This window comes from Mustela erminea, chromosome 20, assembly GCF_009829155.1.
Source record: "Mustela erminea isolate mMusErm1 chromosome 20, mMusErm1.Pri, whole genome shotgun sequence".
In the NCBI taxonomy this organism is placed as follows: domain Eukaryota; kingdom Metazoa; phylum Chordata; class Mammalia; order Carnivora; family Mustelidae; genus Mustela; species Mustela erminea.
Window position 1 is genome coordinate 288,453 of NC_045633.1, and position 25,079 is coordinate 313,531.

Consider the following 25,079-nt stretch of genomic DNA (forward strand, 5'->3'; position numbering starts at 1 on the left):
CTCCTGTGTGGACGCCCCTCCCATTAGCTCTCATAACACCCAGACTGCCCCAGTGTAAGTATTTATCACCGCTGACTACAATCTGCATGTATGATACCTGTGTGTGGTGAAGGAGTTCACTAGCTACCCTTCTCCATGTGATCTCGGACTACACACACAGAACAGAGAAGTAGCATCACACCCACAGTCGGCTTCCTGGAATCCCCTACACATTCTCCCCCACCCCACCCCTTGTATGTGTCAGGCACTTATGCCATCAACAGTCAACGTGTGTGGATAAAACCTATGAAAAGACCATTTGAAGAATTTGAGTAATCGCAAAGAATTATGAAAAACAGATTAAATTGCCTTCATCCACATATGATGCATTAATTACCGGTGAACCAGTGATGAAAATTAAAGGAATACACACAGAACTACAGGCACAGCGTCATGAGCACAGTACTATTTCAGGAATTTGCAAGGATAATTGGAACTAGAAATTTTTGCCTCTCATACCACATAAGATACTCCACATAAGATGAAATCACACTGCTTTTGCAGGAGTGATACTCAAAAATTCAAACTCCTAGGGCTGCTCAGGCACTGAGCAGGGGCTTAGCTGGAGTATGTCTGAACTCCTCCTCTGAGGTGACCTGTCTGACCTCATAGTTGCTGGATCATGGGGAAGTTCAAAGAGTATTAGGGAAGTGCTCTGCACTTACCTGGCTGCCCTTGATAACACCACTGCTCTCCCAGGAACCAGCACTCTCTCTGAACATCACCACCAGGCCAGTGTGCTGATATCGAGGTGCACCAAGAACCAGGTTTTGTACCCTGCTCCTCAAGATGACTTCAGCAGCATAACCTGAAGATGGTGATCTGGAGAAGGTAAGTGTTTCCTTCACAGACCCTGCTCCCTCTGAGAGACCTATCCCTTGAGTAGGGGCAATGCAGTAGCCCCATGCTTAGTAGGTTGGGATAACTGGACCCTGCACTATATTCCCCTTTGTTAACATAATTAAATTGAAATTTTGAAATTTCTGTCCTTACAGTTATTCCAAGGGTCCAAAAAGAGCCAATGATATATATGTTAATTGAATTAGGCCAAATCCTGACCCCTTCTTAAAGTTACCCTGCCCTTTCCACTTACCCAAGTAAGCATCATTCATGTCTGAATCTACCCTGGTTGTGTTGATGAAGGTGAATTTATTCTCTGACACATGGAGAAAGGCTCCACCAGCCCAGTCAAAGCTTCCCACAGCACCTAGCAAGAGACCATTCTGGGAAACAGGGTAGAACAAGATTGAGCAGCCTGCAACTTCAGTTTAATCTTTATCAAAATTCCAATAGCATTTTTCACAGAAATAGAACAAACAATCCTAAAATTTTTGGAACCACAAAAGACCCCAAATATCCAAAGCAATTTGGTGCAGCAACTGTGGACAACATAATGGAGGTTCCTCAAAAATTTTTAAATAGAATTACCAAATTATCCAACAATCCTACTTCTGAGTATTTATCCAAAGGAAATGAAAACCCTAAATCAAGAGATACCCCACGTTCATGAAGCATTATTTACAATAGCCAAGACACAGGGACCCCTGGGTAGTTCATTCAGTTGGGCATTCAACTCTTGATTTCAGCTCAGGTCATGGTCTTGAGGTTGTGGGACTGAGACCCACGTTTGGCTCCATGCTCAGCATGGAATTCACTTGAGATTCTCTCCGTCTGTCTCTGCCCCTCCCCCCACTCACACTCACTCACTCTCTCTTTCAAAATAAAATCTTGAAAAAAATAATTTAAAAAAAACAATAGCCAAGGATGTGGAGAAAGGGGAACCCTCTTACACTGTTGTTGGGAATGCAAGTTGGTGCAGCCACTTTGGAAAACAGTGTGGAGATTCCTCAAAAATTTAAATATAGGGCGCCTGGGTGGCTCAGTGGGTTAAGCCGCTGCCTTCGGCTCAGGTCATGATCTCAGGGTCCTGGGATCGAGTCCCGCATCAGGTTCTCTGCTCCGCGGGGAGCCTGCTTCCTCCTCTCTCTCTCTCTCTCTGCCTGCCTCTCTGCCTACTTGTGATCTCTCTGTGTCAAATGAATAAATAAAATCTTTAAAAAAAATTTAAAAAAAAAAGCTCTACTCATAATGGAACGGAAGGTGTCATTTCCCTATAATTTAAAAAAAAAAAAAAAAAAGGAAAAAAAAATTTAAAAATAGAGCTACCCTATGACCCTGCAATTGCACTACTGGGTATTTACCCCAAAGACACAGATGTAGTGAAAAGAAGGGCCATCTGTACCACAATGTTCATAGCATCAATGGCCACAATCGCCAAACTGTGGAAAGAGTGAAGATGCTCTTCAACAGATGAATGGATAAAGAAGATATGGTCCATATATACAATGGAACAATACTCAGCCATCAGAAAGGATGAATACCCAATTTTTGTTGCAACACAGACGGGACTGGAGATTATGCTGAGTGAAATAAGTCAAGCAGAGAGAGTCAATTGCCATATGGTTTCACTTGTGAAGCATAAGGAATAACATGGAGGATATTCGGAGAAGAAAAGGAAAAGTGAATTGGGGGAAATTGGAGGAGGAGGCAAGGCATGAGAGACTGTGGACTCTGAGAAACAAACTGACAGTTTTGGAAGGGAGGGGAATGGGGGGATGGGTGAGACTGGTGGTGGGTGTTAAGGAGGGCATGTATTGCATGGAGCACTGGGTGTGGTGCATAACAATGAATCTTGGAACACTGAAAAAATTTAAAAATTAAAAATTTAAAAATACCCAAGATATGGAAATAATCTAACTATCCATCAAAGCATGAATAAAGAAAATGTGATATATAATACAATGGAATATTATTTGACCATAAAAAAGAAAATCCTGCCATTTGTGACAACACATATGTACCCACCTTGAAGGCATTATGCTAAGAAAAATAAGTCAGAGAGAGACAAGTAGGGTATGATCTCCCTTATATGTGGAATCTAAAGACAAAACAAAACTCAATTATATAGATGCAGAGAACAGATTGGGGTTGCAAAAGGCAATGAGTTGGGAGGGTAGGCAAAATGGGTGATGGTGGTCAAAAGGTACAAATTTCCAGTTATTAAATAAATAAATGCAGGGATGCAATATAAAGCATAGTGAGTATAGTTAGCTAAATTGTAATGTATATTTGAAATTGCTAAGGAAATAAATCTTATTACCAAGAACCAGTCCCAAACGGAGGCTATAAAAATTAGAGTGAATAAGACAGAAGAACAACTCAGTGATATAAAAGATAAAATGACAAAAAATAAGGAAACTGAAAAGAAGAGAGAAAGAGGGCACCTGGGTAGGTGGTTAAGCATCTGCCTTCAGCTCACATCTTGATCTCAGAGTCCTGGGATCAATTCCCACATCAGGCTCCCTCAGGGAGCCTGCTTCTCCCTCTGCCTGCTGCTCCCCCTGCTTGTACTCTCACTCTCTCTCTGTCTGTCAAATAAATAAATAAAATCTTCTAAAAAGAGAGAAAGAAAACTACTGAACAATAAAGGCATACTTAAATAGAACTCAGCAGTTCCATAAAGTGAAGTAACAGCTTGATAGTAGGGATCCCAGAAGATGAAGAGCAAGGGAGAGGGACAAAAGGCTTATTTGAACAAATTATAGCTGTGAACCTAATCTGAAGGGAAGGAAACAGGCATTCAAATCCATAAAAGAAAGAAACAGGCATTCAAGTCCAAAAAGTCCATAAAAATAGGTCAACACATCAGCATATGATAATGAATTTTTCAAATTTCAGAGATAAACAGAAAATCCTGAAAGCACCTTGGGACAAGAGGTCCCTAACCTCCAAGGGTAGAAACATAAGGTTGTCAGCAGACATGCCTACAAAGACAGGGCAGGCCAAAAAGAACTGGCATGATATATTCAATGTGCTAAATGGGGAAAATATGCAGCCAAGAATACTTTATCCAGCAAGGCTGTCATTCAAAATGAAAGGAGAAATAAAGAATTTCAGTACATAGTCTCTCATGATTCACCTCCCCTTCCAATTTACCCCAACTCCCTTCTCCTCTCCATCTCCCCATGTCCTCCATGCTTTTTGTTATGCTCCACAAATAAGTGAAACCATATGATAATTGACTCTCTCTGCTTGACTTATTTCACTCAGCATAATCTCTTCCAGTACCATCCATGTTGCTACAAAAGTTGGGTATTCGTCCTTTCTGATGGAGGCATAATACTCCATAGTGTATATGGACCACATTTTCCTTATCCTCTGAAAAACAATCTGAGGGGTTTGAAGTGGCGGGGGGGGGGGGGGGTTGGGGTACCAGGTGATGGGTATTAGAGAGAGCATGGATTGCATGGGGCACTGGGTGTGGTGAAAAATAATGAATACTGTTATGCTGAAAATAAATAAATTAATTTTAAAAAATGGGGAAAAAAAAGAATTTCAGTACAAACAAAAATTAAATGAATCTGTGAACACTAAACTAACCCTGCAAGAAATATTAAAGAGGATCCTTTGAGTGAAGAGAGAGCCCAATGGTAACAAAGAGTAGAAAGGAACAGAGACAATCTACAGAAATAGCAACTTTACAGATAATACAATAGCACTAAATTCGTATCTTTCTCTTTTTTTATTTTTTTATTTATTTTCAGCATAACAGTATTAATTGTTTTTGTACCACACCCAGTGCTCCATGCAATCCGTGCCCTCTATAATACCCACCATATCAAAAAATGGGCAGAAGATATGAACAGACACTTCTCCAATGAAGACATACAAATGGCTATCAGACACATGAAAAAATGTTCATCATCACTAGCCATCATGGAGATTCAAATTAAAACCACATAGAGATATTACCTTACACAGTTAGAATGGCCAAAATTAGCAAGACAGGAAACAACATGTGTTGGAGGGGATGTGGAGAAAGGGGAACCCTCTTCCACTGTTGGTGGGAATGCAAGTTGGTGCAGCCACTTTGGAGAACAGTGTGGGGATTCCTCAAGAAATTAAAAATAGAACTTCCCTATGACCCTACAATTGCACTCCTGGGTATTTACCCCAAAGATACAGAAGTCATAAAAAGAAGGACCATCTGTACCCCAATGTTTATAGCAGCAATGGCCACGGTCACCAAACTGTGGAAAGAACCAAGATACCCTTCAACGGATGAATGGATAAGGAAGATATGGTCCATATACACTATGGAGTATTATGCCTCCATCAGAAAGGACGAATACCCAACTTTTGTAGCAACATGGACGGGACTGGAGGAGATTATGCTGAGTGAAATAAGTCAAGCAGAGAGAGTCAATTATCATATGGTTTCACTTATTTGTGGAGCATAACAAATAACATGGAGGACAAGGGGAGATGGAGAGGAGAAGGGAGTTGAGGGAAATTGGAAGGGGAGGTGAACCATGAGAGACTATGGACTCTGAAAAACAATCTGAGGGGTTTGAAGCAGCGGGGGTGGGAGGTTGGGGGAACCAGGGGGTGGGTATTAGAGAGGGCACGGATTACATGGAGCACTGGGTGCGGAGCAAAAACAAGGAATACTGTTATGCTGAAAATAAAAAAAAAATAAGTAAAAAATTTAAAAATTCTATATTGAAGTTCTTTATTTAAATAAAAAAATGTATCTTTGGGGGGAAATTAAAAATAAAATGAAATAAAATAGTAAAAAAAAAAAAAAGAAAGAAAGAAAGAAAAGAAAGTAATGGGCAGAAGACATGAATGGACACTTTTCCAAAGAAGACATCCAGATGGCTAACAAAACATTTAAAAAGTGCTCTACATCACTGGGCATCAGGGAAATACAAATCAAAACCACAATGAGACACCACTTCACACCAGTCAGACTGGTGTGTTAAATTGAACAGCTCAGGAAACAATAGATGTTGGCAAGGATGTGAAGAAAGAGAAACCCTCTTACACTGTTGGTGGGAATGCAAACTGGTGCAACCACTCTAGAAAACAGTAGGAAGTTTCCTCAAAAAGTGAAAAATAGAGCTACGCTATACCCAGCAACTGCACTAGTCAGTATTTACCCAAAGGATACAAACATTGTGATTTGAATGGGCACATGAACCCCAATGTTTATAGCCACCAATGTTCACAGTAGCCAAAATATGGAAAGAGGCCAGATGTCTCGTGACAGACGAATGGATGAAGATGTACTGTGGAATATTACTCAACCATCAAAAAGAATGAACTCTTACCATTTGGGGTGACATGGATGGAAATAGAGAGTATTATGCTAAGTGGAATAAGTCTGAGAAAGACAAATACAATATGATTTCACTCATATGTATAATTTAAGAAATAAAACAGATGAACATAGGGGAAGAGAAGGAGCAAAGGAAAAATGAAATCAGATGAAAACAGAGAGGGGAGCAAAGAGATGCTGAGATGCTGAGCTTAAGGAAACAAACTGAGGATTGCTAGATGCAACTGATGAATCACTAAATTCCTCCCCTGAAACTAATAATACAATATATGTTAACTAAATTGAACTTAAATAAAGAATTTTTAAATTTTTTAATTTAAAAAATAAAATAAATCTTAAAGTTTTCATCAAAAGAAAAATTTTTGTAACATATGTAGTGATACGTATTAATTAGACTTATTGTAATGATGTTTTCACAATATACACATATATCAAATCCTTATGTTGTACACTTGAAGCTAAAATCTTTTTTTTTAAGATTTTATTTATTTGTTTGATAGAGATTACAGGTAGGAGGCAGGCAGGGAGAGAGAGGAGGAAGCAGGCTCCCTGCTGAGCAGAGAGCCTGATGTGGGGCTCAATCCCAGGACCCTGGAATCATGACCTAAGCCAAAGGCAGAGGCTTTAACCCACTAAGCCACCCATGCACCCCTTGAAGCTAAAATCTTATCATATATCCATATCTGTGTCATATACCCTCAATGACAACAACAACAAGAAAAAAAAAAAAACAGGATTAAAAAGGGAAAGAAAAGGGACCACTGCTCCCCATCAAAGAAATGCCTCCCAACAAGTACTCATTGCAGATAAAAGCCACCAAACCTCTTGCCCAATCCCAATTTAATGAAGGACCACTTACAGAGGTGACGGCAGCACTGAAGCCTTCCTGAGACATCTCATGCTCAAAGGAGCTGGTACTCCCTGTCTGAGTACCTGAGAGGAAGAGAGATTTCTATAATAAAGAAAGCAGAAGAGCTGGAACTCAAATGCTATGTGACCAGACGAAAGGAGGCTCAGATGGCAGTTATGCTGAATTAGAAAGTATATACCCCTTTTATAAAGATGTAGCTATTTGGCTCCAACTGGTTTTTGCCACATGAGAATGCAGTCTAATGTTCCAACTTTTTAAGACAAACCATAAATCCAGATTGTATATGACCCCTCCCCTAGTTTTTTAAATTCTCTTAATCAGTTAACATTTATTGAGCATCCTCTATGGACCAGACACTATTCTAGACACTGGAGATTCAACAATGAAACACACACACAAATATTGGCAGCATATCCAAATTCTTGGAAAAATAGTGTGTGAGGTTTGGCTCCCCTCCCTCCAATTTTCCAGCCTATCGCCAATGCAAAGTAGAGATAAAATCCAGATCCTTTGATTTCAAAGGAAATGACCAAGAGAGGCCAGAGTTGCTGGGAACTAGAGGAAGTGGAGAGTTGAATTAACCCTAAGAGTCAAGATATCAAGGGTTAGGAAGTCCTAGTTTCTAAAGGAGAAATGTATATTGGAGGGTAAGGGACTGCCTCTGGAGCTGCTGCAGGAATGCAGAACCTTAGCTTACCCTCAATTGCAAATATCTTTTCCTGGAGCTGGTTTTGAATGGTCTTCAGAGCTTCAAAGTTATTCACCCGGAACACATGATCACGAGAAGGCTTGGATGCAATGATATTAAGCTCTTCACGATTTTTTGGAATATTGAAAGCATCTCCCACCTGTTACCAAGGACAGTGACAATCAGACACCATCTGGAGTTAACTGTCTCATTCAGAAAAAAAAAAAAAAATTCTGAAGGAAAAGATTCTGAAACAGAATATGTCAAATGAGGGAATGCACCATAAGGCCCCTGGGACAGGGCCACCAAGTAGAGTAAAACAGAATACCCTGCATGGGGCATTCTGTCAAGGAAGTTATTAGGAGCTGAAATACAGCCTTTGGTTCCTTTGTTGTGCCATGTCTCCTGGTGTGGGGCTGACGTCTCCCCAGAGTAAAGAGAGTCTTTTCCTCTTTATGAAGAGGTTTCCTACTTGTCAAACCATGCATCAAAGATGATACATTTTTCTGTCATACGAGGTAATGTGGTAGTTTGACTACAATGATGATCTGAACTCTTTACCTGTTCCTATATCCAAGCTCTTTCCCCCCAGAACTTTGCTGTATCTTCTCACTCATGAAAGAGTAATCTACCCTGCTTCCATCTCTGGGTGCAGCCATGCAACTTGCTAATATCCATTGGCTAATGGATATTATCATAAATGATACAGACAGAGGCTTCAAAGAGTGTTTGCAACACTTTCATTTGCTCTTTTGTTCCCCTGCCTTCACCATGAAGACATGTCCAGGCTAGCACACAGAAGGATAACACAGGGAACAGAAGAACCAAGTTACTCCAGTTGTTCCAGCCGTTCTAGTCCAGCAAACAGACATGACTGGAAACCCTCAGAAATGGAGAGAGCTCAGCCAAGATCAGCAAAGCTGCCAACCAACCTTCAAATGAATACAGATATAAGAGAGAGCCAGTCAAAATCAGAAAATCTCCCCAGCTGAACTACAGAATCGTTTGTTTCAAAGACTGAATTCTAATTTGTTTCACTTAACTGATATAGGCCCATATGGGCTAGAAGTGACCCTTGGCCCACCTTGGTTTTAGGGATATTTTCAAACTGAAGGGAAGGTATATCCAAACAGAAACCCTCCACAGAAACATCAGGCCAGAAAGCCACATCTCCTACCCCAATGACATAGCGAATGATTCCCTCTCTGTCTGCTTCAGGGATGACATCCTTGTAATCCAAGGGATCATCAAACTTTTCTCCATCTGTGATGACAACTAGGATCTTAAAGACATTCTCCCGGGCTCCTGTGCTACTGTGAAATAGTTCTCTTCTGTCCAGGGAAGAGGAAAGAAAAGTCAAATGTGAACAGACAGAGACACTTGTTACGCTAGGGAGGGAATGTCAGTGGTCACAGGCACAGATGCAGCTAGGAGAGCTCTAGGCTCCCCTGGAATGAACATGGAGATGCGGTTGCCCCAAGACCTGGAGAGGCAGCAGGAGAAGGGAGAAGAGAGGAAGGGAAAGCGTCACTGCCTTTGTATGCTTGTGCGTGAACTGATTCTTTTAATGATTCTTTTTTTTTAAAGATTCTATTTATTTATTTGACAGACAGAGATCACAAGTAGATGGAGAGGCAGGCAGAGAGAGAGAGAGGGAAGCAGGCTCCCTGCTGAGCAGAGAGCCCGATGCGGGACTCGATCCCAGGACCCTGAGATCATGACCTGAGCCGAAGGCAGCGGCTTAACCCACTGAGCCCCCCAGGCGCCCCCCATAAACTGATTTTTTAACTGAGTATTATACCCTTAAATTAAAACAAATTTTTAAGCTTAATTGGGCTTTCACAAACCCTTCCTGGTTTGATTCAACAACTCTCTAGCTCATCTTCCTGAACTTCTGTCCCAACCCCCACCCTCACCTCTACACACACACACACACACATCATAGCAGAGCGAACTTCCAGAACAAGACGTGGTGATGACATCTCCCCACGGCTTAAAACATTCAGTCGATCCCCACCCACTTTTCAGTTGCCTTAAGTGACCTGGGCTCAACTGGTCTCTGCAGCCTCTCTCTCAGCTTCCTCACATCTCTCCTTCACTCACAACCTGTCGCTCCTGAGTGCGCCACGCGAGTCTCTCCTCCACCTTTACTCGTGTCCTTTACCCCGTCCCTGTCTGAATAAGCCCTTCATTCTTCAAATTCCAGAAAAAAAAAAAATCACTTCCTCCTTCCACCCTCAGCAAAGATCTTCTTGTGTGCGTTATGTTAGTCACCATAAAATACATCATTAGTTTCTGGAGTTGTGTTCCAAGATTCATTGTCTGTGTACAACACCCAGGGCTCCATGTAATACATGACTCCTTAACACCCATCACAAGGCTCAGCCATATCCCCATCCCCCTCACCTCTAAGACGGTCCGTTTGTTTCTCAGAGTCCCCAGACTCTCATGGTTTGTCTGCCCCTCCGATTTCCCCCATTTCACTTGTCCTTGCCTTCTCCTAAGTCCTCCATGTTACTCCCAAACAAAGACCTTACACTACTTTGCGGATTCCTGTGGCAGTGTGTGTTCTCCCATAGAGCTGTCTTATTGGCTTCACCAGAAATTCTGGGTCAGGGTTTTTCTTGAACTGATTGAAGGTGAAATGAAGCCGGAAGTCTTCAGAGAACTGCATCAAAGAAAACTGGGAACAGGCATCTGCCATTACATTGGAGAAGATGACTCGCCTCACACTTACCCATCTCCCAGGAAGCTCTACATAGATCTTGAAACACTGCAGTCTCCAAATCCCTCCAAATTCTATACGGTCCCCAATCCTTCCGCCTCACCAGGACAGAGATCTGCCATCCGCTCCCACTTCTAAGTACTAGAACTCACCCAGAGAGGATATGTGAGTTTTATCTCCCATATCAACCCTTATCAATGAGCCAGAGTCGTATGCTATACAGATGGCTGGAAGAAGCTGAGGCTGCATCCAGACAGAGAAGGAAAAAGAATCGTGAAAGAAAACCATGACCAATTTGCAATTTAACAATGTCTGCAATAGAAGTAAAAGGGGGAGGTGGAGACCTGGATGCCATATATTTGAGCTCTTCCCTAACCTACCCATATGCCCTCACCAAGGTTTTGGACTTCTTGAATAGATCCATCACAGTTGAGACAAAGGCCTTCATCCGCTGAAAGTCACTCGGGACGATGCTACCAGAGCCATCAATCAAGAAGGCGATATCACTGTCTTGCCGAGGGCACTCTTGGGGAACAAAAGAAAGGATGAACTAATTAAGTACTAGTACATGCACTAACTAAATGCAGTCATTTTTTTTGCATGTTAGCTCTCTGCTAAGAAGTCAAAATAAATGGTAAACAATATCCAACCCATGTTCCAAGCTTAATAAAAACATGGACACAATCTCATGATCACAGCCACTATGAAGAAGACATCTGCCAGAAGATGCCAATGTTACTTTTTTTTTATTTCTTTTCAGCATAACAGAATTCATTGTTTATGCGCCACACCCAGTGCTCCATGCAATCCGTGCCCTCCATAATACCCACCAACTGGCTCCCCCAACCTCCCACCCCCCTGACACTTCAAACCCCTCAGATTGTTTTTCAGAGTCCATAGTCTCTCATGGTTCACCTCCCCTTCCAATTTCCCCCAACTCCCTTCTCCTCTCCATCTCCCCTTGTCCTCCATGCTATTTGTTATGCTCCACAAATAAGTGAAACCATAGGATAATTGGCTCTCTCTGCTTGAATTATTTCACTCAGCATAATCTCCTTCAGTCCTGTCCATGTTGCTACAAAAGTTGGGTATTCGTCCTTTCTGATGGAGGCATAATACTCCATAGTATATATGGACCACATCTTCCTTATCCATTCTTCCGTTAGAGGGCATCTTGGTTCTTTCCACAGTGCCAATTTTACTTTTGAAGATCAACAAAAGATAAACAAATTTTCATGAATACAAGTAGATTCACATAACTGAAGGAAGAAATGGAAGTAAACAAGAAAAACTACAAAATTTAAAGATGCTTGTAAGGACATCATACTTGCAGATAGACGACTACTGCTTAATGATTCCTTATCAATTTTGTGATGTTTTCATTAGCCATTCACAAGAATAAACACAGGAAATGTTAGGAGAAGCAAAGAAAAATTTGCAGGAAGAAACTGAAGCCTTTGAGTCTATAGTAGAATCAATTCAGCAGATGTCAGCATATTAAAAAGTTCAATTATACGCAAAATTTGGGAGCAAAATAAACCTTGATGCTGATGAGAGTTAAACATTTTATAATACTTTTTAAGATCTGTTTAATAAACTTGAATATTGTTTAATACAATTTGGAATATGGATGAAGTGTGGGAAAATTTGGTAAATTCTGCCCAAGGAAGTCAGGAAAAGTAGTAGTATTAGCTCAGAGCTAACTCTGAGAAGGAGAAATAACTTGCCAGAAATACAAAGGGGGAAATAAGTTACAGGACAAAGGAACAGCACACAACAACATGCTGGGTACCCTCCTCCTTTCTGTTCCCGGCCCCAAATCCACTTTCTACCTCCTCCAATCTGCTCTGCACCCCAGGAAGTCAGCCCACATAAACCACATGCATTCGGGATTCCTTTGCCTCCGATTTCTACTTGGATTTGCCCAATTAGGAGCCTCAGTAGAAGACGGGAGGGAGGGAACAGTGAGATCAGAGTTTTCTCCCCTTACTCCCTTCCTGGAAGGTTGCTTTGGGCCAGCTGTGGCCCTCAGTGGAAAATCACTGCTCCTTCAAGGAGGCACACTCCACACAACTCTCTCCTTCTGAGTTCTGGTTACTTCTCCCTCGCCTTGTCCAGTCAGCCTAGGAGTGGTAAGGGCTCTGCTGCTGCTTGCCCTTAGGGTCCACTATAGTTCCCTAAGACTCTAACAAACCTTTAAAATTAGTCCCTTTGTAAATAAAACCTTCTCAACTTATTTTAACTGGAGTGTACCATCCCTGACTGATAAAAAGGAAATGAACTTAAAATAATTCTGCAGAATTGAGGATTGAAATGGCTCTACTAAAAATCAATCTATGTGAAGAGAATGGAGATAAGCCTATGTCATTAAGCAGAGGAAAGTTGGGAAGGGCCTTTCCATCCCCCCAAAATAGTTAGACTTTGTCCCTTAGGCAGTGGAAAGCCACAGAAGTTTTCTTAGAAAAGGAGGTGAGGTGATCTTTTTTGTATCTAGAAAGATTACTGTAGCAATGGAAAGTTTCTAGCCACTCTACTCATGGTTGCCAAACACTGGAAAGAGCCCAAACATCTTCCAATGTGTGAACAGACTGTGTTCCGGGACTACTGTAAATCTCTGCGATGGAATACCGTTGGGCAATAACAAGGGAAAGAACTAGTGACACAACAACAACATGCATGAACAATGAGGCGAATACCTCATGCTAGTGAAAGATGCCAATCTCAGAAGGTCATAATTCCATTCATGGAGCATTCTTAAGACAAACTAAACAGTGATGGAGAACAGACCAGTGAGTGCCAAGGGCTAGGATGGAGAGGGAGAAGGCAACTAACTATAAAGAGAGAGCACTGAGGGGCCCCTGGGGGGTCCAGTCGGTTAAGTTTCTGCTTTCAACTCTGGTCATGGTCCCAGAGTCCTGGGATAGAGCTCCATGTTGGGCTCTCTTCTCAGCGGGGAGTCTGCTTCTTCCTCACCTTCTGCCTGCCACTCACCCTGCTCAGACTCGCTCTCTCTGTGTCAAATAAATAAATAAAATATTTTTTAAAAGAGAGAGAGAGTGAAGGATGTTTTTAGGGGAGTAACAGAACTCTTGTATTCTGTCCATGTTGGGTTTTTTTTAAGATTTTATTTTTAAGGATGCCTGGGTGGCTCAGTCAGTTAAGCATCTGTCCTCGGCTTGGGTCATGATCCCAGGGGCCTGGGATGGAGTCCTGCATTGTAAAGTAATCTTTACAACCAGCATGGGGCTGGAATTCACAACCTGGAGCTCAAGAGTCACCTGCTCTACTGACTGAGCCAGCCAGGCAGCCCATGTTCATGTTGTCTTCTAATGAAAATCTATACATACCTTAAAATTCAGGGAAGTGTATACTAAAAGAAAAAAGGCCAATTTAACTGTATTATCTTTGAGAAGAATAAATAAGTATCTTTGAAAAAATAAAATTACCCCCAAAAGTATTGGCTTTTCAAAAATAGATAAGCAGATTCTAATATCTGTATGGAACATATACAAAGAAAATTAAACAGAAAAAAATTTTGAAAATCTCAAAGATATGTTAAATGAAAAGAATCAAGTGTATACAACATGCTACCATTTGTGGCACAAAATGAAGATTAGAGATATGTATATGTTTGTGAATACAGAGTATTACTGGAAGACACAAGAGACTGGTAACAGTGGTTGAATGCCAGGAAGAAAACGTAGGCTGGAAGAATCAAGAGAGAGAAGTGTTATGTGCTTGAGTGCTGTTTGAATTCTGAATAATTTTTAAAGAGCTGAAAATGAGGGCGCCTGGGTGGCTCAGTGGATTAAAGCCTCTGCTTTCAACTCAGGTCATGATCTCAGGGTCCTGGGATCGAACCCCACATCGGGCTCTCTGCTCAGCAGGGAGCATGCTTCCCCATCTCTCTCTGCCTCTCTGCCTGCTTGTGATCTGTCTCTGTCAGATAAATAAATAAAATCTTTAAAAAAAAAAAAAGAGCTGAAAATGTGTTTTAAAAAGAAAAGTATGGAATCCCAAGAGTGAGGACTGAAGAGAGCAATGTGAGGGTAAGAGCTGCAGCTACAGAACTGAATGCAGTTGGGCAGGAAGAACACATGGACAAGAACAGAAGCTGAAACCTGGTACCCCTACCTACATATGCAAAGGCGACAGAGGAAGATGGCCTGGAGATGAGGTTCAGCAGAAGCCTTGGCAGGGGAAGAAGCAAGAGGAAGGGGTGGTAAGGGGAAGTGGGATGGGAGAAGAGGGGAGGCCAGGGGAAGGGAGAAATCTGGAGCCCAGGTGTTTAGGGAAGGAAGAGATGATCTATAGGTCACATCAGAGTCAGTAAACATGAGGACAGGATAGAGATTTGGCATTTAGGGAATCACAAATGCCATCTGTAAGAGGAAGATATATATGATGGTTGGACAGAAGCCAGATTTCAGAGGGTAAAGAATGGTGATATGGGGAAATGGAAATAAGATGAGAGAATTCTTACAAGAAGTTTGGTGGTGAAAGAAAGGAGAAATAGCAGAAGATGTAGAGAAGACCCAGGAGAGGAAAGGTTATTTTCAAAGCTAGCAATTCTGGTGGTTGATTTTTTAAAGATATAGGTAGGCATGAGCATGTTTACATTCAAAGGACGGGGAGAAATTTAAGCTCCTGGAGAGATGATGATTGAGGATGTGGGCTTCAAGTTGGCGATATGATAAAGCCTCAAAAGCCCAGATAGAAGAGTGATTCATGGAAAGGTGGACAGTTAGGTCTCCCTCTAAAACCAGTGAGACACTGTCAAGGGTGGTACCATTGCAAAAATTTGAACAAGAAGAAGGAGTAAGTAGAGGGAGTTCATCCCTGGAAACCTTGATTTTCTTTGTGAAGAAGGAAGGAAGGTTATCTGTTTAGAGTAAAGTACAAAGGAGCCGTGATTGAGGGGGGAACTACAAAAGAAAGACATATCTGCCTTTGTTAAAAGGCAACTTGAAAAACAAGCAAAAGGATAGCCAAGCAGTTGAAGAAGTAAGTGGCAGAAAGCAGCTCGGAAAAAAGATTTGATCACTCTCACTCACTCTCTATCAATCAACAAATGTTTGGGGAACAAGCATGTGGTAGGCAGCCACCAAGATGATGCACAAGGTTCTCACCTCCTAGAAATAACACCCTTACATAATCACCTTCTCTTGAATGGGAGATGGATTTTTTTTACTCACTTCAAAGGAACATAAGATGCCAGAGGTAATGTTCTATTACTTCTCAGATTAGATTATGGAAAGACTAATTTCTTTCTTGGGTGTTTTCTCTCTTGTTTTCCTACTCCCTTGTTCACTCTGAGGGAACTCAGCTGCTCTAGGGGGAGCAGTTGTAAGCTGCTTTATGGGGGACCTCATGTGACAAGCAACTGAGAGAAACCTCCAGCCACCAGCCAGTGAAAATTGAGGTCCCCAGTTCAACAATCTTGTAAATGTGCTTGGAAATGGATCTTCTTCCTCCAGTCAAGCCTTTATGAGACCACAGCTCCAATTTAACAGATTAACTTCAATTGCATGAAAAAACCTGAGGCAGAGGCACCCAGCTAAACCATGCCCAGATTCCTGATTGATAGGAACAGTAATATACATGTTTATTGTTTTTAACTAAGTTTAGGGGCAATTTGTTAAGCAGCAATAGATACAAGAGCATAGAGCAATCAACAAAGGTAAGCAGTATTCCTGCTATCATTAAGCCAACATTCTAGAAGAAAACACAGAAAAGAAACAAAATATGTATATACAGATATGAAGATGGTAAAGTATAATAACGTGTTAGGAATTAATGATGGAAATGATTATAAGAGCCACTCAGGAAAGGCCTCTTTGGGAGATGACATTTGAGCAGAGATGACAATAATGGGTTGTGAGCTAAAATCTGAGGGAAGAGCATTCCAGCCTGGAGGAATAGTAAAGGCCCTATGGCAGGGACAACTTGGTGTCATTCTTGGAGAACAGAGGCAGCCAGGGTGCCTGGAGCACAGTGGATGAAATAATAATGTTGGGAGAGCCTCGAAGGCTATGGTCAGGAGACTTAGACACTTACTCTAAGGATGATGGTAGGGGCTGGGGGATGGAAGAATCATCTCACAAAGATGAGTAGCTATCTCAGGACTTTTCTATTATTATTTTTTATTGTTGTATTAGTCACCATACAGTGCATCATTAGTTTTTGATATAGTGTTCCAAGATTCATTGTTTACATGTTAACACCCAGTGCTCCTTTCAATATATGCCCTCCTTAATACCCATCACCCCACCCCACTCCCTTCTAAAACCCTGTTTCTCAGAGTCCACAGTCTCTCAGGGCTCATCTCCCCCTCCAGTTTCCCTCCTTCATTTTTCCCTTCCTTCTCCTAATGTCCTCCGTGCTATTCCTTATGCTCCACAAGTAAGTGAAACCGTATGATAATTGGCTTTCTCTGCTTGATTTACTTCACTCAGTATAATCTCCTCCAGCTCCACTGATGTTGATGCAAAAGTTAGGTATTCATCCTTTCTGATGGCTGAGGAATATCCCGTTGTATATATGGACAACATCTTCTTTATCCATTCACTGTTGAAGGGCATATTCACTCTTTCCACAGAGTGGCTATTGTGAACATGGCTGCTATGAACATTGTGATGCATATGGCCCTTCTTTTCACCGCATCTGTATCTTTGGGGTAAATACCCAGTAATGTAATTTCTGGATCATTAGGGTAGCTCTATTTTTAACTTTTTGAGGAACCTCCATACTGTTTTCCAAATGCCTGCACCAACTTGCATTCCCACCAACAGCATAAGAGGGTTCCCCTTTCTCCACATCCTCTCCAACATTTGTTTCCTGCCTTGTTAATTTTTGCCATTCTAACTGGTGTAAGGTAGTATCTCAGTGTGGTTTCAATTTTAATTTCCCTTATGGCTAATGATGATGAACATTTTTTCATGTGTCAATTAACCATTTGTGTGTCTTCCATTGGAGAGTGTCTGTTCATGTCTTCTGCCCATGTTTGACTTGATTATTTATTTTTTTGGGGTGTTGAGACTGAGAAGTTCTTTATAGATTGGATATCAGCCCTTTGTCTGTGTGTCATTTGTGAGTATCTTATTCCATTTCATGGGTTACCTCTTTGTTTTGTTGACTGTTTCCTTTGCTGTGCAGAAACTTTTTATCTTGATGAGGTCCCAAAGTTCTTTTTCATTTTGTTTCCTTTGCCTTTGGAGATATGTCTTGAATGAAGTTACTGTAGCCGATGCTGAAGAGGTTACTACCTCTGTACTCCTCTAGGATTTTGATGGATTCTCTCAGTACTTTTCTTAAAGTTGAAGACCCTCCCATCTTCCCCCACCTTCTCTACTGGAGCCCAGTCCCTCTAGCTTCTGCACCTAGACCTCTAAGTCACCACTCAAGCTATAAACAGTCCTCCCCTTTCCCTCACACTGCTCATCTGCAGTTTCTGCCAAAAGCCACTTACCTCTGAGCTTTGATGGAAAAGTCTGGGGCGGCTGCCATAGGTTGGATCCAAACAGGAAGCATAAGCCATTCACGTAGGTGTTCTCCTTACAAGTTTGGTGCACGGTGGGGCCACAGGCCTGGGAAGGTTGCAGGTGGGCGGGGTTGTTCCGGCTTCCTGTCCTTTCACCCCAGATCCTCACCCTCCACAGACCACAGCTCCAGCAGCCATGGACCCCCAACTCCTTCCCTCAGGACACTCCCATGACCCAGGACAACTCACCAGCAGTCGGAAAGGCCTGGTGGCAAATGCCAGAGACAGGCCCAGAGACATATTCACCGCCTCCAGGGGGACTGGGGAGACATAAATACATGGTCAGCTTTGGGGAGTAAAGGGGGCTCTGTGAAGGTGAACAGAGGTCACTTTGACCTGGGATACATGGAGACCTAACAGTTCAAGAAGGAACCCAAGTCCTAGGAAAGGAACATGAAGGGAGTACCTGAGGATGTCTGAGGTTAAGTCTGTATACACACAGAGGCTGGGGAGCTGAACCCCCGAGGCCCTCAATCACACACCCCCAAAGCAAAAGGAATTCCTGGAAAGTTCAGGTGTATGTACAGGTGGAAACCTAGCCCTGGGTCTCAGGGAGGGGCAGTGACTCACCCTGCAGGTTGATGGACTCACACTTGCCCGTGCTGTAGTCACACTGGTAGAGACCACCTGATTGGTTGGCAGCCTTTATCTCCTGGGGGGCTCCAACAACAAACCTGGGGAGGTGAGATAGGAACAAATCACCACAGGGACAAGAGCACACTCTGATGTCTGAGGAGAGAAAGAGATCATAGAAGTTTGGCCACCCAGAGGAAAGTGAGGACCCACGACCCTCACAGGTATTTCGCAATTCCCCAGAAATAGGAGGAAGACTCCGCAAAGAAAAAAAATTGGAAAATTTTAAATTGTGGAAGGGGAACGGACTCTCTAAGAATGATACAAAACCAAGAAGTCATTTAAAAGTTATTGAATCTGGGGCACCTGGGTGGCTCAGTGGGTTGGGCCCCTGCCTTCGGCTCGGGTCGTGATCTCGGGGTCCTGGGATCGAGTCCCACATCAGGCTCTCTGCTCAGCAGGGAGCCTGCTTCTTCCTCTCTCTCTCTGCCTGCCTCTCTGCCTACTTGTGATCTCTCTCTGTCAAATGAATGGATAGAATCTTTAAAAAAAAAAAAAAAGTAAAATAAAATAAAATAATAAAATAAAAGTTATTGAATCCTATACTGTACATCTGAAACTAATATAACACTGTACATTAACTATACCAGAATTAAATTTTTTTAATGAATACATTTAATCACAGACCACAGTCATTTTAAATAAATTTCTGTACGTGGTATCAGGGAAATCCAAACCAAAACCATGATGAGGTATCACCTTACACCTGCAGCACGGCTACAATAAAAAACACAAGAAACAACAGGTGCTGAAAGAATGCTGAGAAAGGGGAGCCTCCGGCACTGTTGGCGGGAATGCAAACAGGGCCGCCGCTCTGGAAAACAGCATGGAGGTTCCTCAAGAAGTTAAAAAAAAAAAAGTTAAAAACAGAACTACCTTATGATCCAGCAATTACATTATTGGATATTTACCCAAAGAATATAAAAACACTAATTCAAAGGGATACATCCATCTCAGTGTTTTTACCAGCATTATCCACAATAGCCAAATTATGAAAGAGCCCATATGTCTATAAACTGATGAATGGATAAAGAAGATGTGGCATATCGGGGTGCGTTACTGGCTATGTCAGTGGAGCATGTGACTCTTGATACTGGGGTTGTGAGTTTGAGCCCCATGCTGGGTGTAGAGGTTACTTACAAATAAAACCTTAAAAAAAAAGAAGTTATGGTACATATATACAAAGGAATATTACTCAACCAAAAGAAAGAATGAAATCTTGCCATTTGCAACGACATGGATGAGTTAGAGAGTATTACGCTAAGTGAAATAAGTCAATCAGAGAAAGACAAATACCGTAAGACTTCACTTATATGTGGAATTTAAGAAAACAAGCTAAGGAACACAAAAAAGAAAAGGAGAGAGGCAAACCAAGAAACAGACTCAGCTATAGAGAACAAACTGATGGTGACTAGCAGGGAGAAGGATTGGGGATGGATTAAATAAGTGATGGGGATTAAGGAGTGCCATTTGTGATGAGCACTGGGCATTGTATGGAAGTGTTGAGTCACTGTACTGTACACCTGAAACTAATATACCACTGTATGTTAACCACCTAGAATTTAAATTAAAACCTTTTAAATTTTTTCTGTATGTGCAACAGACACATGAAAAAAAGTGCTCTACATCACTGAGCATCAGGGAAATATAAATCAAAATCACAAAGAGATATCACTTCATACCAGTCAGAATGGCTGAAATTATCAAGTCAGAAAACAACAAATGTTGGTGAGGATGTGGAGGAAAGGGAACCCTCTTACACTTTGGGGGGAATGCAACCTGGTATGGCCACTCTGGAAAACCATAGAGAGGTTAAAAATAGAGCTACCCTATGACCCAGCAATTGCACTACTAAGTATTTACCCCAAGATACAAACATAGTGATCTGACAGGGTACTTGCACCCCAATATTTATAGCAGCAATGTCCACAATAGCTAAACTATGGGAAAAGCCCAGATGTCCATCAACAGATGAATGAATAAAGAAGATGCAGTACAAAAATATACAATGGATTATCAGTCAGCCATCAAAAAAGATGAAATCTTACCATTTACGTTGATGTGGATGGAACTGGAGGGTATTATGCTGAGAAAAATAAGCCAATCAAAGAAAGACAACTATCATATGGTTTCCCTCATATGTGGAATATGAGAAATAGTGCAGAGGATCATAGAAAAGGGAGGGAAAACTTAACGGGAAGAAATCAGAGATGGAGACAAACCACAAGAGACTCTTAATCTCGGGAAACAAACAGGATTCCTGGAGGGGAAGTGGGTGGGGAGATGGGGTAACTGGGTGATGAGCATTAAGGAAGGCACATCATGCGATGAGCATTGGGTGTTCTATGCAACTGATGGATTACTAGACTCTACATCTGAAACTCATTATGTTGGCCAACTGAAGTTAAACAAAAATTTTCTGTACATGATAAACTACCACAAGCAATCAAAGGACAAACAACAAACTGGGCAGAGGGAGATTAGCAACTCGTGCCACAGACTACTTTCCTCAATAGTTAGAGCTCCTACAAACCAATTAAGGAAGAAAAAACAACAGAAAAATGGGCAACAAATAAGAAAATGGTATTCACAGAAAAGGAAATCTATCTCTCATTTAAACATAAGTGCAATCTAAAACTAAATTGAGATACCATATCTCACCTATTCAATTTGCAAAGATCAATAAGTTTGATAACACACTGGGCTGGTAAATGGGTGGGGAAGTAGGTGTTTCAATAAATTTCTAGTGTGAATGTAAATTGTTGCCACCTCCATAAAGAGTAATCTGGAAAAACCTATTAACATTACACATGCATATGTATCCTTTGATCCCGGAATCCTAGTTCTGGGAACTTACTTCCAAACATACTTGCACATGTACAAAATGACAGCATTTTTCACATCACAAAAGTTTGGAAACAATCTAATGTCTATTAAGAAGATTTAAGTGTAATATCAATGTAAATTATAGTACATCAAAATAATAGATTATGAAGCAAGCATAAAAAGAAAGAGTAAGATAAATAAATCTTTCTAAAAAATGGGGTGCCTGGGTGGCGCTGTTGGTTAAGAATCTGACTCTTGGTTTCAGCTTAGGCCATGACCTCAGGGTCATGAGATCAAGCCCCATGCACTCTACATAGAGTCTGTTTAAGATTCTCTTTTCCTCTCCCTTTGCCCCTCACCCATGCTTGCTTGCACGTGCTCACTCTTTCTCTCTAACAAATAAATAAATCTTAAAAAAAAAAAAAAAAAGAATTAGTAAGGTCTTTAAACATTTATCGGGTAAAATCACCAAGCTCTATTAAGAAAAAAAAAATTCAGAGTTCAGTATAGAGCAGAGGCCAGGAAACCTTTCTGGAAAGGTACTATTATTTCTGTAAATATTATTTCATATAGGCAAATATTTTAGGCTTTGCAGACCATATACTCTCTTTTTTTTTTTTAATTTTTTATTTTTTATAAACATATATTTTTATCCCCAGGGGTACAGGTCTGTGAATCACCAGGTTTACACACTTCACAGCACTCACCAAAGCACATACCCTCCCCAATGTCCATAATCCCACCCCCTTCTCCCAAACCCCCTCCCCCCAGCAACCCTCAGTTTGTTTTGTGAGATTAAGAGTCACTTATGGTTTGTCTCCCTCCCAATCCCATCTTGTTTCATTTATTCTTCTCCTACCCACTTAAGCCCCCATGTTGCATCACCACTTCCTCATATCAGGGAGATCATATGATAGTTGTCTTTCTCTGCTTGACTTATTTCGCTAAGCATGATACGCTCTAGTTCCATCCATGTTGTCGCAAATGGCAAGATTTCATTTCTTTTGATGGCTGCATAGTATTCCATTGTGTATATATACCACATCTTCTTGATCCCTATTGGGTATTTACCCTAAACATATACTCTCTTTTGAAGACTCTTGATTCATTTTAAATCCAAAGCAACCATGAACAATGAATGGCAAGTTGGGATGAAGGGTGTGTCAATAAATTTTTTTCATAAAAATAGGCAGCAGGCTGCAGTTTGAGTATAACATGCTACAGACTGTGTGTGGTATGGGGGTTAGGGAAATGTGGAGGCACACACAGCATAGAACCTCTATGGAAGAACCCACAAGAAACCATTTACCAGGGACCCTCCTGAGTAGGGAATGGGGGAAAGGAGTGTGTGCTGAGAAAACTTTACTATTATGTTCTATCTTTCAAATGTAGAACTCTGTAACTGTATTTCTGATACAAAAATAAATAAATCAAGAAAAAAATAAAGGAAATTGTGGGGGGTTTTAGGCATATATGTTTTAAAGAGAATAAGTATAAGACAACCTCCACCTGCAGTCCTTACCGGGATCCCTCGAGCTGAACCACACTGTGCCCAAAGCTCCTTGCATTCTCTTGGAAGATCGCTGCTTTTTCAGTCTCCAGGTTGAACCCGTCACATAGTAAGACCAAGGCTAGAGGAAGGACAAGCGGTGAGGATCAGGCAGGGATAAGAAGGTAAGAAAGCAACTTACTTGCTCCATGCACCTACCGGCTGAAACTCACCCAAACCCAGCATGGAAATGTCTGTCTCCCAAGTCCAGCTCTATTAGCCTGAGGCAGAGGTTGGCACACTTTTTCTATAAAGGGCCAAATATTTTAGGTTTTGTGGCCCAATAAAACAAGAGAGAAAATGCATTCCACACATTTTTCAATAAGGAAATGCAAAATATAATAATTGAGTACTGATTAGGGGTGCCTGGCTGGCTCGATCAGTAGAGCCTGTGACTCTTGATTTCAGAGTCACAGTTTCAACCCTGTGGGTTCAACCCCTATGTAGTGTGTAGAGATTGCTTAGTAAAATCTTTTCTAAAAATTTACTAATGAGACTAATGGAATTCTTTGGGGAAGATAACATCTCTGGGATTCAAAGTTAGGATTCTCTATCATAAATAGATTATAAATACTCATTTGAGGGGTGTCTGAGCGACTCAGAGGGATGAGCAGCAGCTCTTGATCTCAGCTCAGGTCTTGATCTCAGGGTCCTGAGTTCAAGCACCACATTGAGCTCAATGCTGGGTGTAAAGCCTACTTGAGAAAATTCTTAAAATTCTCATTTATTTAAAAATAAATAAATGCTCATCTGAGACCTATGGCTCACAAGTGGCATAAAAACAGATGGGAAGAAGCCTCCCTGGATCCCCACAAGCCCCAGTTGCTGATTCCTGATAGTTGGACGGGGTGCGTTCAGCTGGTCTCTATCTCCACCCTGTGCCCCCACCTACTGATTTGCCCAACAATCAGGTTCCTAAAGACTCTCAATTAGGTAATTTCCTTCCTATGGAATTATCAAGCACTTTTTTCCCCTTTGGTTCATTCTCTACAAATTCTCTACAAAGCATGGGCATAAAAGGAAACAAAACTGAAAAATTTTGGCCAGCCACTCAACATGTATACCTGGATTCTTGGAAAACAGAACTCTGGACAAAGTGAAGGTGATAAGATAGAATGCAAGAAAAAAACACTCAGTATCCAGTATGCGTTGTGCACCCTTGGGCATATCATTCCACCTCTCTGGGGCCTCAGTTTCCTGATCTGTAAAGTGAAGGGGACAGCCAAACCCCATTGCATAGTCCATGAATTTAATTATTCATCCAAGCTTCTCTGGGTATCTTGGTCTGGTTCTACTCTCGGCTTCTTTTCGAATCCCTTATCTTTCCCCAAACCCTCTTTATATTCCCCCAGGCTAGTTCCTACATATTCTGTGCCGCCTCTCTCCACTCAGACTCATAAAACCCCTCCTGACCCTGAGTCCCCCTCCCCCTGAAGTCCCTGGTGTACCTGTTAACAGAAGGACTCTGTGAGTCATAGCTGGAGAGAGCAGGAACTGCAGGGCTGCACATACCACTGAGCCACTTCAAGAAAGCCACCAAGCACAGGAAGGACAGAAAAGGAGAAGCTTGAGGCTGAAGTCTGGTAGCGATTCAAAGGAAGAGGGCGGAGGCTCAGGGAGCACACCAGCCCTGCTTGACATTTTACTGGGGCTGCAAACAGCCTGTGCTCCCTTCCTAATCAGATTCCTGGCCCAAACCATCAAGATCATTGTCCCAAGTGATGTGGGAAACAGAGGCAGAAGAAAAATTATTAAATTTCCTTATTAAGTACAGCCCATTGACAAGTCCTTGAAACAGGCAGAGTGACATTCCTCTAGAGACTCAACTGCCTCGATGTTAATACTTTCCCAAGGGCAAAAGCTAATGCTAGCCTGACCCCCTCACCCCAGGATCCTGTAAGTCTACTTCAACTATAAAAATTCCTTTGGAAACTTCCTTTATCTCTAAAACCCCCAAGATACGTTTTGGCAACCATTCCCCAAGCATGTGGCCCACCGATATAATCTGAAGGGTCTCATAACTAAGA

General features: G+C 41.7%; 1 protein-coding gene across 4 annotated transcripts in view; it reads right to left on the reverse strand.

Moving 5' to 3' along the window:
* The window catches only part of LOC116580972 (integrin alpha-M-like), a 46,024-nt gene extending 21,277 nt beyond the window's left edge, over nucleotides 1-24,747 (reverse strand). For 3 of the 4 annotated variants that reach the window (XM_032327893.1, XM_032327892.1, XM_032327891.1), the window contains exons 1-12: nucleotides 24,501-24,746; nucleotides 23,026-23,134; nucleotides 18,615-18,718; nucleotides 18,234-18,304; nucleotides 17,973-18,090; nucleotides 10,899-11,029; nucleotides 10,317-10,462; nucleotides 8,957-9,110; nucleotides 7,789-7,939; nucleotides 7,080-7,153; nucleotides 1,133-1,262; nucleotides 705-847 (exon numbers count right to left, since the gene is read on the reverse strand). In XM_032327893.1, the coding sequence (XP_032183784.1) occupies nucleotides 705-847; nucleotides 1,133-1,262; nucleotides 7,080-7,153; nucleotides 7,789-7,939; nucleotides 8,957-9,110; nucleotides 10,317-10,462; nucleotides 10,899-11,029; nucleotides 17,973-18,090; nucleotides 18,234-18,304; nucleotides 18,615-18,718; nucleotides 23,026-23,134; nucleotides 24,501-24,528 (1,359 nt within the window). In that variant the 5' untranslated portion in view covers nucleotides 24,529-24,746. Of the gene's footprint in view, nucleotides 1-704; nucleotides 848-1,132; nucleotides 1,263-7,079; nucleotides 7,154-7,788; nucleotides 7,940-8,956; nucleotides 9,111-10,316; nucleotides 10,463-10,884; nucleotides 11,030-17,972; nucleotides 18,091-18,233; nucleotides 18,305-18,614; nucleotides 18,719-23,025; nucleotides 23,135-24,500 lie in introns of all 4 variants that reach the window. The other variant, XM_032327894.1, reaches the window with a different exon arrangement.
* Nucleotides 24,748-25,079: the final 332 nt, after the last annotated feature.